Genomic DNA, 12500 nt, shown 5'->3' on the forward strand with positions numbered 1-12500 from the left:
GTTGCCGCACTCATGCCACCTAGCCAGGGCAGGCCATGGGAAAAGGGCTGCGCTGTACTTTACTGAAGCACTCCCTGTGATTAAAAATCACGATTCTAAAAGAAAGAGTTTACTCTTTCCCCTGGTCTCTACCAGAAGTGCTTCAATGCCTTTTAGCTGTGTGTGCTGCTGCCCCCGGTGCAGCTCGGTCAGTGTGGTGTTGGCGGCACGGTGAAGGTCTCATCGCCCTCAAATCCACCCTGCTGACTGCAGGGCACCGCAGGCTTTTCCCCTCTGATCTCTTGAATCAGGTACTTCCTTCTCTCTTACACAAAGTAAGTTATTGGCAGCTTACATATCTTAATTAAGCAAATTAATTAATGTAATTTATTTTCCTCTGCCACATTTAAACTTTTAATTAATCATAATTAAATGATTAATGTAAATGTGTGTATAAATCACTTGAAATCTGATGGCACAATGCCAAGTTCCCAGGTTAGGTCAGATGGAAATTGTGGTAGACTGGCCGAACTCTGGGGAAGCACTTGCTAAGTTTATTCTCTCAGCCATTTTCTGCTGGTACAGCTAGTCCTTCACTGCTTTCAGTAGCATTGGACTACCAAGACTCCAAGAAATTTTGTGGCTGTGAATCACTGACATTTCAACACATTTTTCTCTAAATAAATATTTTCTTTAGGAAGACAAAAGAGAAGAAAATAATTGTCTCATATCTTTCCTCTTGGTATTTGTTCCATACATACAAGGAAAGAGCAAGCAGATGGTAATATTCCTCAACAAGGCACGCACTTACATTCTTTGAGAGCAAGTTCTCCCTGATACAAGCAGCAGGCGTACCTTGCAGCATAGAAAGCCATGTCTTGGTTTTATCCCATAAGAAATGTTGTGCAACCTCAGTGTCCCCTGAAGAACCTCATTTCCACCAGAATTTGATACACCCACCCCATGTAAAAAGAGATTAAACAAATATTTAACTTTGTCTGAGTCATTGCTTTTCGAGCTACAGAACGTGTATCTAAGGGATGTTCTCTCAAATCTGCTTGCCTAAACTGATGAGAAAAGCAGAGCTGAGTAGGAATACAGTTCAAGAAGATGATGCAGTGTCAGTGCTGGGAAATGTGATGTGACATCTCAGTGATGTGACAGTGAGAGAGAGAGCAAAAAACCTCTCTTTTGAGATAGGATGGGGACGTGGTGAAACGTCAGGTAAGAGAATGAAACCAATATATATTTGGCTACAGTTGATTAGAAAAATAAAAATTCATTGATGAAAACCAACGTAGGACGCTGTCTCTGAATACCAACAAATATCCAGGTTTTTTTTTTTTTGTCTCAATATTGTGGGAATACACGCTTTGGGTCAGTGATCTTTTTTTTTGTTTGTTTGAATATACTTTACATAATAAAGAATCAAAAATAGTTTTAAAAAGGCTTATTCCAAAATGGAAATACATGGAATCTTTTATCCTCAGAATTGCTGAAATGTGATTTTTACTGTTTTTCAGACAAGTGTAGGTAAGTTTTTATTAAGACAGTTGCCAAAACCTGGACATAGGGGTTTTTAAAATCACTTGTTTTGGAACAGTGTTTTGCAGAATTTTTAATAACCTCCAATAAGCTCTATCTGGTAATGGCATCAGGTCATTCTTTCTCTATATACTTTACAATTTACAATGCTTTACACAGTGTTTCAGGGTATCTACCTGTGTCTGTATATCTTTTTTCTCATAGAAAGTGTTCATATTTTCTGGAACTATTCGGATGAATTTGGATCCTTATGGGCAGTGGAATGATGAAGAAATATGGAAAGTTGCAGAGGAGGTAAAACTGTTCGGTGTTATTTGTATCCCTCTGGTGAAGTGGTTACAGCAGAGTGCAGCATAGGTCGAATGTTTGTCATATGTTACATTTAGATGGAGTCTTAGAAAAAGAAGTGCTGAGGAAGGATAATGCTATGCTATAAACCATGTTTCCTTATTACCTAATATAAAAGCACCTTTGTCAGAGATTAGGGGGCGGGGGGTGGAAAAGTATGAACTTCCATACAGCACAGTTTGGGTTCCTCATGCAGTGATTTAGTATTGGGGAGGTTTTATGTTTGGCTCTGCTGGGTGACCCTGAGAGAAAAAAAAAGTGGAGGAAGTTGATACAGCAAAATGTCCTGTAATCTCTTCTCATTTTAATGCTTTGGCAAATATATGAAATCTCTGCAAGGCATTTTTCTACCAAAATGTGTAAAAATGACTAGCAAACATTTTGGAGGCTAGGAAAAAAACAAAAAAAAACAAACAAAAAAACCCCAACAAAACCCCCAAAAAACCTCTGTGGCCTGTCCTGGAAATAAGACTGGTGTTATTTCAATAGGAAATACTTATATTCATCTTAGAAAAATCTTTCCTTAAAGTATTTTCCATTTATTGCAATTCTCAGGCCAACGTAAAGCCAGCTGAGAAGGAACACACTCTGACACCGCATTCAGGCTTACATACTGCTTCTGTCACAGGCAGCTGCCTCTTCCATGGAAAATAAAAATCATGGGATATTAGATTTTATGAGCCTGAAGGTTTTCTTCTAATCTTCTTTTAATCTTGTTTTTTTTTTTTTTTTTTTTTTTTTGTCAAGATTAGGGCCCAGATTGTTTCGGTTTTGTTTCCAGATTGAGCTGAAGCCCCGTGCATTACTGTTGTCAGGTGCTACCTGTTGGCTCTGATAGTGCTTAATAGGTTGCACATGTAATGCTCGGACTAAGAGCAGGTGAGAGTTAGGGGAGGGAAAGAGGTACAGCCTAGAAAGCAGATTTCTCTTTCCTAGGTAGGGATGACCTAGTTAATACAGACTCAGTAATTAATTGGTGTCATTTTCCTTGTTCATAGAAAGTCTTAAGTATCAGAAAATGCTTAGGAGTGTGGGACTTAATCCAAAAGCTTCCTCCTTTCCCATCCACGAGGTTAACTGTCTCTGCTTTCTCTCTCTGGGGTTTACCTAATTTCTTCCCCATGTTTGGAAAAGAGTAAAGTAGACACTTTCTATGACTAATTTACTGTCAAATAAAAACTTCATGACATTTTTGTTTAAATGATGTGACAGGAGCTTTTTCAGCCTGTCTTAGCAGAGGCAACAGGTTTCTCAGTGCTGTGCTTCTCTGATTCTCTGAGGCTGGGGAAAAAAATGGAGTGTGGGTTAACATCCCCTTTCTTGAAAAAGACAAGCTCTGCTTCTGTTTGGGAGAATTATTCTCACTGTGAATGTGAATCGAGCCTGGGATTTTGAAGAGCTAAACCTTATTTACAGCAGCATGAAAGAAAATTATTTTGAAGTGCTTATCATTAAGGAGTTTGGTAGATCCATATGTGATACAGAGTTTTTCATTGCACACATGAGAAAGGAAAACAAGTAGGAAATAAAAAGAGCTGTAATACTTTTTAGTAAGAGTGATGAGATTGTTTACAAAGTTCATGCTCTTGAAATCTGGCTTGTTGGCAACAGTGAGTCCATGTAAGTTCGGGAGCATGGCACAGGTTAGTTAACTGTCATCTTATCCCTGATCCATGTTGGCTGCTGAGGATTTAGACGATTCTGCTGAGATCAGCATCATCTTTTTATGCTCCTCGCAATCAGCTACAGAGAGCAAGGCATTGTCCGGACAGACATCAGATGTTTCAGGTTTTATTGTCCCCATATTTCAGCATCTGAATCTGTTAAACTTGCGTCAACTTTTGAGGCTAAGTTTTACTCTTGCAGTCAGCTGTCTGGACCGCACAGATACACAGAGAGACCTTATGCACTTTTAAAACTAAGGCGCCTATTGCAGCCATTAGCTGCAAAATTTCTTAAAGGACACTGTGTGTTCAAAAGAGGAGTGAGGAACAAAGCAGTGGCCTTAATTTTCTTACAAATAAAATCATGAAGTCTTCAGAAACTCAGCAGACATACCCTCAACCACAGTTTAATATGGTTTCCATGTAAAATGGAAACACAAAGGAGGAATTCCATCTTTTTTTTTTGCCCTGGAATGAAAGTGAATTGCAGATCAGTAATATTTCAAGAATTAAGGGGGTACTGTTTATAAAACACTCGGGTTGCATTATATTTTTACAACGTCTTTTGGAGCAAAGCAACTCACATATGTTTCCTAGTTCTCATATTTTACAAAAATTTCTCTATAAATGCTGCTGATCAGGCCAAGGAGCACAGTCAGTCTGGACCTGTGGAAGAGGTGAAGCTTTGCTTTGAGGTGTACAAAATGCATCTTCCAATAAATGCAAGAATGACCACTGGAAGAAACAGTCAGAAGACATCTCCTGTACCGAATTCTGGTGTCTGCTCCAAGTGAAGGGCTCCCCTTGGCACAGTCACCCCTCTAATCATTTTGCTAGCAGTGCTAGAGGGAAGTCCATGGTGATGTGAATATGAACAGGGTGGACCGAGGCCTTTTGGGGCAGCAAAAGGAGCAGATGGAAATGCTCTCAGCGCCATAGAGACAACGTCAGTGGTGACGTGGGTTGGTTTCTCAGTTGCTGTAATGTAGCATGTGAATTTTGGTTGTTTCTTTTTACCCTCCTAGTAACCAGAGGCCTGGTTTTCTTTCAGAAATCACAGTCCTTAACATTTCCAATGACGTACATTGCTGCTGGATAAGAAGTTTCAAATATATTGCTTTCTCTAGCCTGCTAGGACGGAGTGTTTTGGTCAAAATGCCAAAACTCATTGTATGTGACAAACAAATGAAGCAGTAACTCACAGCTTCTCAACATAAATCCTAGTATGTTGTATGAGTCAAATATTTCAGTGCTTTTTACATTGTCCAGCTACTAGCTTGTAGTCTTTATAGGACAGATTCTCCTTTTCATAAATTTATATTTTTGCTGACAGAAGTGAAAGGCAAGGAAATTAAAGGCATTGGTTGCCATACCGAAAGTCAGCAGTAACTGTATCTCACCCATTTTTCCTGTGCTTTTTCTTCCCGGCAGGTTGGGCTGAAGTCTGTAATTGAGCAATTTCCAGGCCAGCTTGATTTTGTTCTTGTGGATGGAGGCTGTGTCCTCAGTCACGGCCACAAACAGCTGATGTGCCTTGCCCGGTCAGTCCTCAGCAAAGCTAAAATCTTGCTGCTCGATGAACCAAGTGCTCACCTGGACCCTGTGTATGTTTTGATCATTTGTTCTATCTTCTAATACGAAATAAGAAAGTTAATGAGGCAGTACCACTGAAAGAGACCTTCTGTAACTTGTCTGGTCCATTACTAAACCTGATTTCAGCAGCGTATGTTAGTAATTCTGCATGGGGGGATCGGGAAAGCCTAGTTACAACCCTAGCTTTATGGCTGATAAGGACTTTCACAGCAATAAAATGATGATCTGTGCTGGCACGTACATTGCAGTCTAAACGCCGATGCTTGTTTGCCTTTCAGAACTTCCCAAGTGATCAGGAAGACTCTGAAGCACGCGTTTGCCAACTGCACGGTGATACTCTCCGAACACAGGCTGGAGGCGATGCTGGAGTGCCAGCGATTTTTGGTGAGCGTTTTTCATAGTCTCACACACTGTTGTTTCTTTACATTTGATGAACACACAAAACACACCAGGCAGAATTGATGAAGTTGGCTGGATTGCCAGGGGCAATTTGGAGCTGTTGATCAACTCTTGCAGAAGAGCAACAGGCTTCTGTTTGGTCTTTCACATGAGCTGTCATAGACGCCCGTGTTCAGATGAGCTGGGTCACGTTACTGGAGAGCTGGATTCCTTCTTTCAACCAGAAGGGCAGTAGTGCAGGTTACCCAGCTGCTGATCCAGGTGCCTTATATTGCCAATTGGCTCAGGAGCTCCGGAAAAATCCCAGCACCTCACAAAGCTTTACCATTGCTAGTGCAGAAACAGCTGCACTTGGTCTTGAGCAATGGGAGGCTCCTTGGGGCAGAGGGGTTTCCTGAGAAAACAGCCGATTGTCAGAATCGCTGATTTCTTTTGTCAAGCCGCTTGAATATTCCTTTCTCATTTAACCAAGGAGACAAAAGTATTGAAGTCCTGGGCTACTTCCTTTGTTATATAAAATTAGTTAGTGAAAGGAATAAAAGGCAAGTTATGTAATTGTTCTTAAAGATTAGGTCATTCCTCCGTATTTTCTTGACTTCTATCAGAGAGGACTTTCATTTTATTAGCAGACCGAAATAACTGTTTTCCACGTGTACTTGTCTGGGTGTAATTGCACAGCAAGAAGAACGCAGCCTGAAGCTGAAGCAAGCGAGGTCAACAGGCAGGTTGTACGTCCCTCTGGGCGTGCGGCTCCCGCACGTGTGCCGGGCCCCCGCGTGTGTCCCGCGCCACGCTCGGCTGTGCCGGCAGAGCCCCGGCAGGCAGCCAGCCTCCGCCCGGGGCAGGCTTCCCGCCCAAGCAACATTTTAGCAAGAGAGCTGCCATCAGCTCCCTCCCGTCAGACCTGTACCCTCACCCGAAACGTGCTGGCGTTGCGGCGTCAGCGGGGGAGCCTGATTTTTCCCCGTCTGCCGCCTGGCAGGGGAGGCTGGCACAGCCGTACAGGGCAAACCTGTTGTCTCCTTCAAACACAGCCCAGCGGCGCTGCCTTGTTTGGCGAGACAAAAGCAAAGAAGGCCTGGCACCTCGCAGGCCGCCGGGCCCTCTTCTCTGCTTGCGATGTAACTCCGCTTTCTGCAGTTAACGCTTTCTTAACCTGGCGATTTAGCAATGCTGGGGAAATGCCATGGTACCCGGAGACCTCAACAAACAATCTCAGAGGTAAAAATCAAGTTGCAAGGAGAAACCAGCGCGCCCAACGGCACTTTGTAACTTGAGCAATAGGCACCTTTTCCATACGTTAAAATTTCAACATCTGTTTTTACGGCTGCAATTAGAAATTGTAAACCGAGCGTTCCCTGTTAGAAGAAGATCTCTGCGGTGTCTTCATGTCTCTTCCGTGCTCTGTTAGTTGTGTTAGTTGCATTCTGTCAGCACCACCACTGCCCATCTAAGAGAGTGATATGTTTCTTCAGGTGATCGAGGACAATAAACTGCGGCAGTATGAATCCATTCAGAAGCTGCTGAACGAAAAGAGCTCCCTCAGGCAAGCCATCAGCCACGCCGACCGCCTTAAGCTACTCCCGGTACACCACCGAAACTCCAGCAAACGCAAACCTAGACCTAAAATCAGTGCCTTGCAGGAGGAGACGGAGGAAGAAGTGCAGGAGACGAGGCTGTGAGGCGCGGTGTGGGCACCCTCTTTGTGGAGTGGGTTGTCAGCAGAGCCCCACGGCGACACGACCGGCACTTCTCAACCTGCGGGAACCAGGCACAAACTGAACCTTGCAGGAGGTGTTTACCGCCGCGACTACGCGTGCATTTGGGAATTACTTCCCTTCCATGGTTAACTGTGTGCAAGTTAGTACATTCTTTGAAGTTTTGCCACCTTTAATGGTAAAACCAGACTTCCTTCGAAAAGCTGCTCTGATTCGGTACAAGTGAGATGGCAAGCAGAAGTAACCTGCTTTGCCCCACATAATTGTTTCAGGAAACTTTTAGAAATGTTCCTTCTGGGGTGAGAGGTCCAGAGAGCAGGAAGAATGTGAGAAAAAGAATCAAACCTGGGTGGAAAATAGAAAAATCAGAATGTAAAAAGCTGCTTTGGACTGACTTCCTGCAAACACATTAAGGGACAATAACAGCGAGGCGCCCAGAAAACTTCCTCCTCTTTGTTTTCCACGCAGCAACTGTAATTTCAACTTAGCAGAAAGGGCCAAATGCTCTTTCATAGCAGCGCACCGCTCCGCGTGCGAGGGTGAGCATGAAGGAAGAGAGGGCATTGCCTTGCAAGGCGGTCAGCATCTCTGACATCTCCACAGTTAAGGGAGAACTGAGATTTCCTCTTAAAACCTATGAGGGTGTCAGCCCGACCCCGCACACGCTCGCCGTGGGGTGAGCGTGGGCTGACATCAGCATCCAGGGCACGGTAGGACTCCTGGCAGTGGGACACTAATAGTCTGCACAGGCCTGGAACCTTTACATGCTTTTTTCTCTGGCCTAAAAAAAAAAAAAAGAAGAAACCTCTCAGAAGTAGACTTTAATAATGAAATTCATTTTTATACTCTTCGGGGTTGCAGTTTTCTGATGAAACTGAACTTTCTCTAGGATATTTTATTTATTTTAATATTCTTGTTGCAAACAATTACTACGGAAATTATGTATTTTAAGGGTGATAATGTACTATAAAGAAAAATATATTTGTATAAAAAGTTTTATATTTGGATTGTTGTTTTTTTTTTTTTTTTTATTTTTTTTATTTTCTACTAGTCTTTGATGTCACATTATGATAGCGCTGTTAAAAACGAGGGCAGCCCCACAGCTAAGCCAGGTACTGTCCGATGCTGTCTTTGTGCACTAAAGCATTCTAGCTGTACAGACATTTTACATTATTTTTTTTTCTTTAAATAACAAAATAAATAAATAAAAAAGGAAACTGCCTGTACGACCTGTTACAACACCACCCCCACCCCCCCCCGGTGCAGACACCGCTGACCTGTCGCTGCCTCGCGGTTTATAAGAAATTCTTTCGGTTTCCTCTGCAGGACCCGCCGGTAGAACGTGGGGCCGCGGGGGGGCAGCGGGCGGCGCCGGGCGCCGGCAGGGGGCGCTGCGGGGCGGAAGGACAGACGGACGCCAGCAGGGGGCGCTGCGGGGTGCGGGGCGGCCGGGCGCCGGCAGGGGGCGCTGCGGGGTGCGGGGCGGCCGGGCGCCAGCAGGGGGCGCTGCGGGGTGCGGGGCGGCCGGGCGCCAGCAGGGGGCGCTGCGGGGTGCGGGGCGGCCGGGCGCCGGCAGGGGGCGCTGCGGGGGCCTCCCGGGCGCCCTCAGGGCCGCGGGGCGGTGCCGCGGGCAGAGGCGGGGGGGGGGGGGGGCGGCCTGCGGTGGCCGCCGCTGGCGGGGGGGGGGGGGGCTGCACCGCCACGCGAGCGCTGGACGACGACGAAAGGGCTATAAAAGGGCTTTCCAGCTCTGCCAGCGCTTGAGCCCTGAAGCTGCGAAGGGCGGCACACGCGAGCCTTGAAAATAAACCCTCGTAGGCACCACGTGGGACCGGCAGCCGTGGCCGCGGCCAGCGCGGGGCAGCGAGGATGAGCTGCTCAGGGTGGTGCTGGGGCCGGCTGAGCCCCGGAGCGCTGGGGCTCACTCTGGGGCAGCTGGTCAGCCCGTCCCACGCTCGTTTTCCTCCTCCTCCGTCCCACGTTACATATTTTCTGTTCCTCATTACATTTTTCCTCTGCAATTACCATTTTAATTTCTGTCTCATTTTTTTTCCCCACCTGGTCCTTCATACTGTGCTTTTTTTTCCCTGTCCATCTCCTAGGTGTGACCTGCAACTCCCTCGTTTCTGTCTGCTTGAACAGCTCCTTGCCTTGCCTGATTTTCTCCGTGGAGCGACGCCACTTGCTCACAGAGAGATCTGAATACCCTCAAGTCCCAATTTTGCCATGTCACTGTCTCTGCTGCTAAGCTCTCTGCCCGTTTCAGCCTTTATAACAACTGAAAACGAAATGTATATTGAAGTAACATCACTTCTGAATCCCATCTCCACTCCCCCTGAAATTGTTCACCTCACGCTGTGTATCACGTTTCTCACACAGCCGGCTCGCCGTTTGTACAAGTCTTCACCCTGCCACCACGCCCGAGGAGGAATGCCAAGGATCACTCTTTTTAAGGAAGGATGCTGCTCAGAGTAGCAGACACGGTGTGCGGGAGAGTTTTTTATCGAAACAAGATGATACGGAAAGATCTGCAGGGAAAAAAATCCGCTGTGTCATCGGAATCAGTGAGCTTACACAATTAGTAGCGTTAATTTTTGGCGGGCCATTGTTAGATGGCAAGTTGGACTGAGGTAAAAAGCGACATTTCAAAAAAGGAAAATACAGCAGGAGCATGTAGTAGGCACGGCGTATGCAGAAACTGCTGATACAAAGCCTCAGAAGGAGCACTTTGAAGGAAAAACTGTCAGTCCACTGACTGCCCCCCCACCCCCCTCCCCGTAGCACCCCACTCGTTGAAACAGCTTCTGCCATCAGTACTTGGCTGCCACCACCCCCGCACTGCTGGTCCCAGAGAGACCAGGCGAGATGCTGCAGAAATTCTTCTCCCTCTGCCTTCCGAGGGCAAGTGAGAAAAGGCTGTGGAAGGCTGTGCTGTTTCTTTCAGTCCAAAAGTAGTCTCATCTACTTTGGAGTTCAGGCTGGAACAGGAGGTGTCGGTACCAGCCTCCAGAACGAGGAGGACAGTGTCTGCTTCCTATCAGAGGTCAAGAAGAGCACGTTACCTTCCAGAATAAATGTTCTTGTTCTTGCTGTCTGTGGGACAACAGCTCCCAGGGCTGTTTGCCTGAAGCTAAGCTGGGATGTTGCACGTGCTGTTCATGGTGAAAAATGGAGCACAAGAGGGAAGAAGAGAAAATGAGGCTATAACCTAAGCACAGTGGAAGAACAAACAACGACCTTCATAAACACAGGTTGAGCATTATTTAAGAGAATTTTATTTTTGTGTGCTTTACTTTACATACTTTTGATAAAACAAAACAGGAAAAAAAAACAAAACCAAAAAGAAACCCCACACCTTATCCCACAGCACATTGTTATTAAATACACACACTTGTACTATTAAAAGGGGGGTGTGCATGTGTACAATATACACCCAAGGTATAGAGGAGCATGCTGACTCTAACGTTGCACATGAAGTTAATTTTACAACCTGCTAGGAAAAAAACAACCAACCAACCAATCAAGAAAACCAATGCCATCCCCCCTCCCACCCCCCAGATTTGAAAAGAGTGAAATTACTCTGCAGAGTATCTATAGCTCTCCGTAAGTACAGAGGAGAAGGGCAGCCAAGCTGCTAATACAGCACTAAGAAGCTCTTAGGGCAGCAATGGCCAAGCAAGATTAGACTAAACAAACTTGAACTGTACACATTTAGCTGTCTTCATTTACCTTACATACAATATAATGACACAAAGCAGCGTGATAATTGTCATTAGCGGGAACTGCTCAATATCTCACTAGGGTCAAACAAGACTGCTGTTCCAGAAAGACCTAATTTTGCTTTCACAGTGGCTTAACTGGTGTCTTACCAGCTTTAGTATTTAATTCATTAAATATCTATTTCCCAAATCTTTCTTAAGATCCACCTCCTCCATTTTCACAAGGCTTGCATGCCTCAGGCTGTTACACCACCATCAGACCTGGTAAACACCTGATGGCCTCTGCACTGCTTGAATTCTACACTGTTCAAGCAACAGTTTTAAGTTATTTTTCTGAAATGTGGTGGCTGTTGGAAAAGGTGCCCTTTAAAACATTTCCTCAGATTAAGATTTGCCCTTAATAGTTAGAGGTCAGTTCAGAGCTATACATTTTTTTTTTAATTTACTTATCTAAAAAGTATTCTGGCAATTTTCTTCTTTATGATATAGACTTGGTATTTTAGCTCTACCATTACTTGGCGATTAGTTAACATTTGGAAATGTCCCTCATGCCCCCCCGCTTTAGAACTGCATGTACAATCAATTGTTCATTAACAGATAACTCATTGCTGCCTTAAGTCTTGCAAATCAAGCAACGTGCAATACAATACAGGAACTCATTTCTTTTACGAGCCTTCACGTTTTCCAGAAAGAGTTTCCTGTTCCTAAGATAAACAATATTACTACTAGTTTTATTCACCAGGACTTACTTCAGTCTCAAAGCGCAACCCTTGTAAAAGCAACTGGAGATTTTCAAGTGGCGTCTTAACTTTCTTGCCTGTTAGTCTTTCTCAACAGATTTCTCCTTATGGTGATCAAAGCTTTAATGTGTGAACAGGTTTTTAGTCTCCTCTCCCCAAACCTTTCAAACCTACTATATTAAAATGAATTTTGGTCACTGTGATAGATTCAGGGGACTACGGTTACCGTTGCTGTCTCTGATGAGCCTGTGAGCTTGGTGCCACCTCTGCAGTGGGAAAAGGAATGCACGGCTGACTGGACCTGCCAGTGACTTGTGCTCTGCTTTCTCCCAAGCCTAGACTGCACGGCATGACACAGGGGACCACCTCCCAGCAACTTTTTCAGCCAATACTAGCCAAACTGCAGTTGGACTACTACTGTGCTGAGGAAGTATTTCCCCTCTTCCAAGCTTCTGTTCCTCTAAATACTTGGGATTACAAGTCCCTTCTTTTCGATAACTGTATGCAAAAGCAAACTTCTGCCTTTGCTACAGCCCAGCACAAACACACCCCATGCTGGCCTGACAGCCACTTTGACTTCAAGTTTCTGAAGAACAGCCCACCTTGTAATTCTAAAGACTCTTAATTACGGTTTGAAGTCACAGACATCACTTTAACCAGAGTTAGCACCAAGAAAGTGGTCCAGATTGGCTCCTTCCACAAGCATCTTCCACCTGTAGAGGCTATTCTGCTTCTCCAGTTTTACTGGAAAGCTGGAGTGTTTTGACTTGTTTTGTAAACCCCTGGAGCTGTATT

The 12500-nt window shown here is 44.9% G+C and overlaps 1 protein-coding gene across 1 annotated transcript in view; it reads left to right on the plus strand.

The window, feature by feature from the left end:
- The window catches only part of CFTR (CF transmembrane conductance regulator), a 90281-nt gene extending 82086 nt beyond the window's left edge, over positions 1-8195 (plus strand). The window contains exons 24-27 of the mRNA XM_033007286.2: positions 1729-1818; positions 4968-5140; positions 5408-5513; positions 7004-8195. Coding sequence (XP_032863177.2) covers positions 1729-1818; positions 4968-5140; positions 5408-5513; positions 7004-7210 — 576 coding nt within the window. The 3' untranslated portion in view covers positions 7211-8195. The remainder of the gene's footprint in view (positions 1-1728; positions 1819-4967; positions 5141-5407; positions 5514-7003) is intronic.
- Positions 8196-12500: the final 4305 nt, after the last annotated feature.

This window comes from Tyto alba, unplaced genomic scaffold, assembly GCF_018691265.1.
Source record: "Tyto alba isolate M040663 unplaced genomic scaffold, T.alba_DEE_v4.0 Super-Scaffold_2, whole genome shotgun sequence".
In the NCBI taxonomy this organism is placed as follows: domain Eukaryota; kingdom Metazoa; phylum Chordata; class Aves; order Strigiformes; family Tytonidae; genus Tyto; species Tyto alba.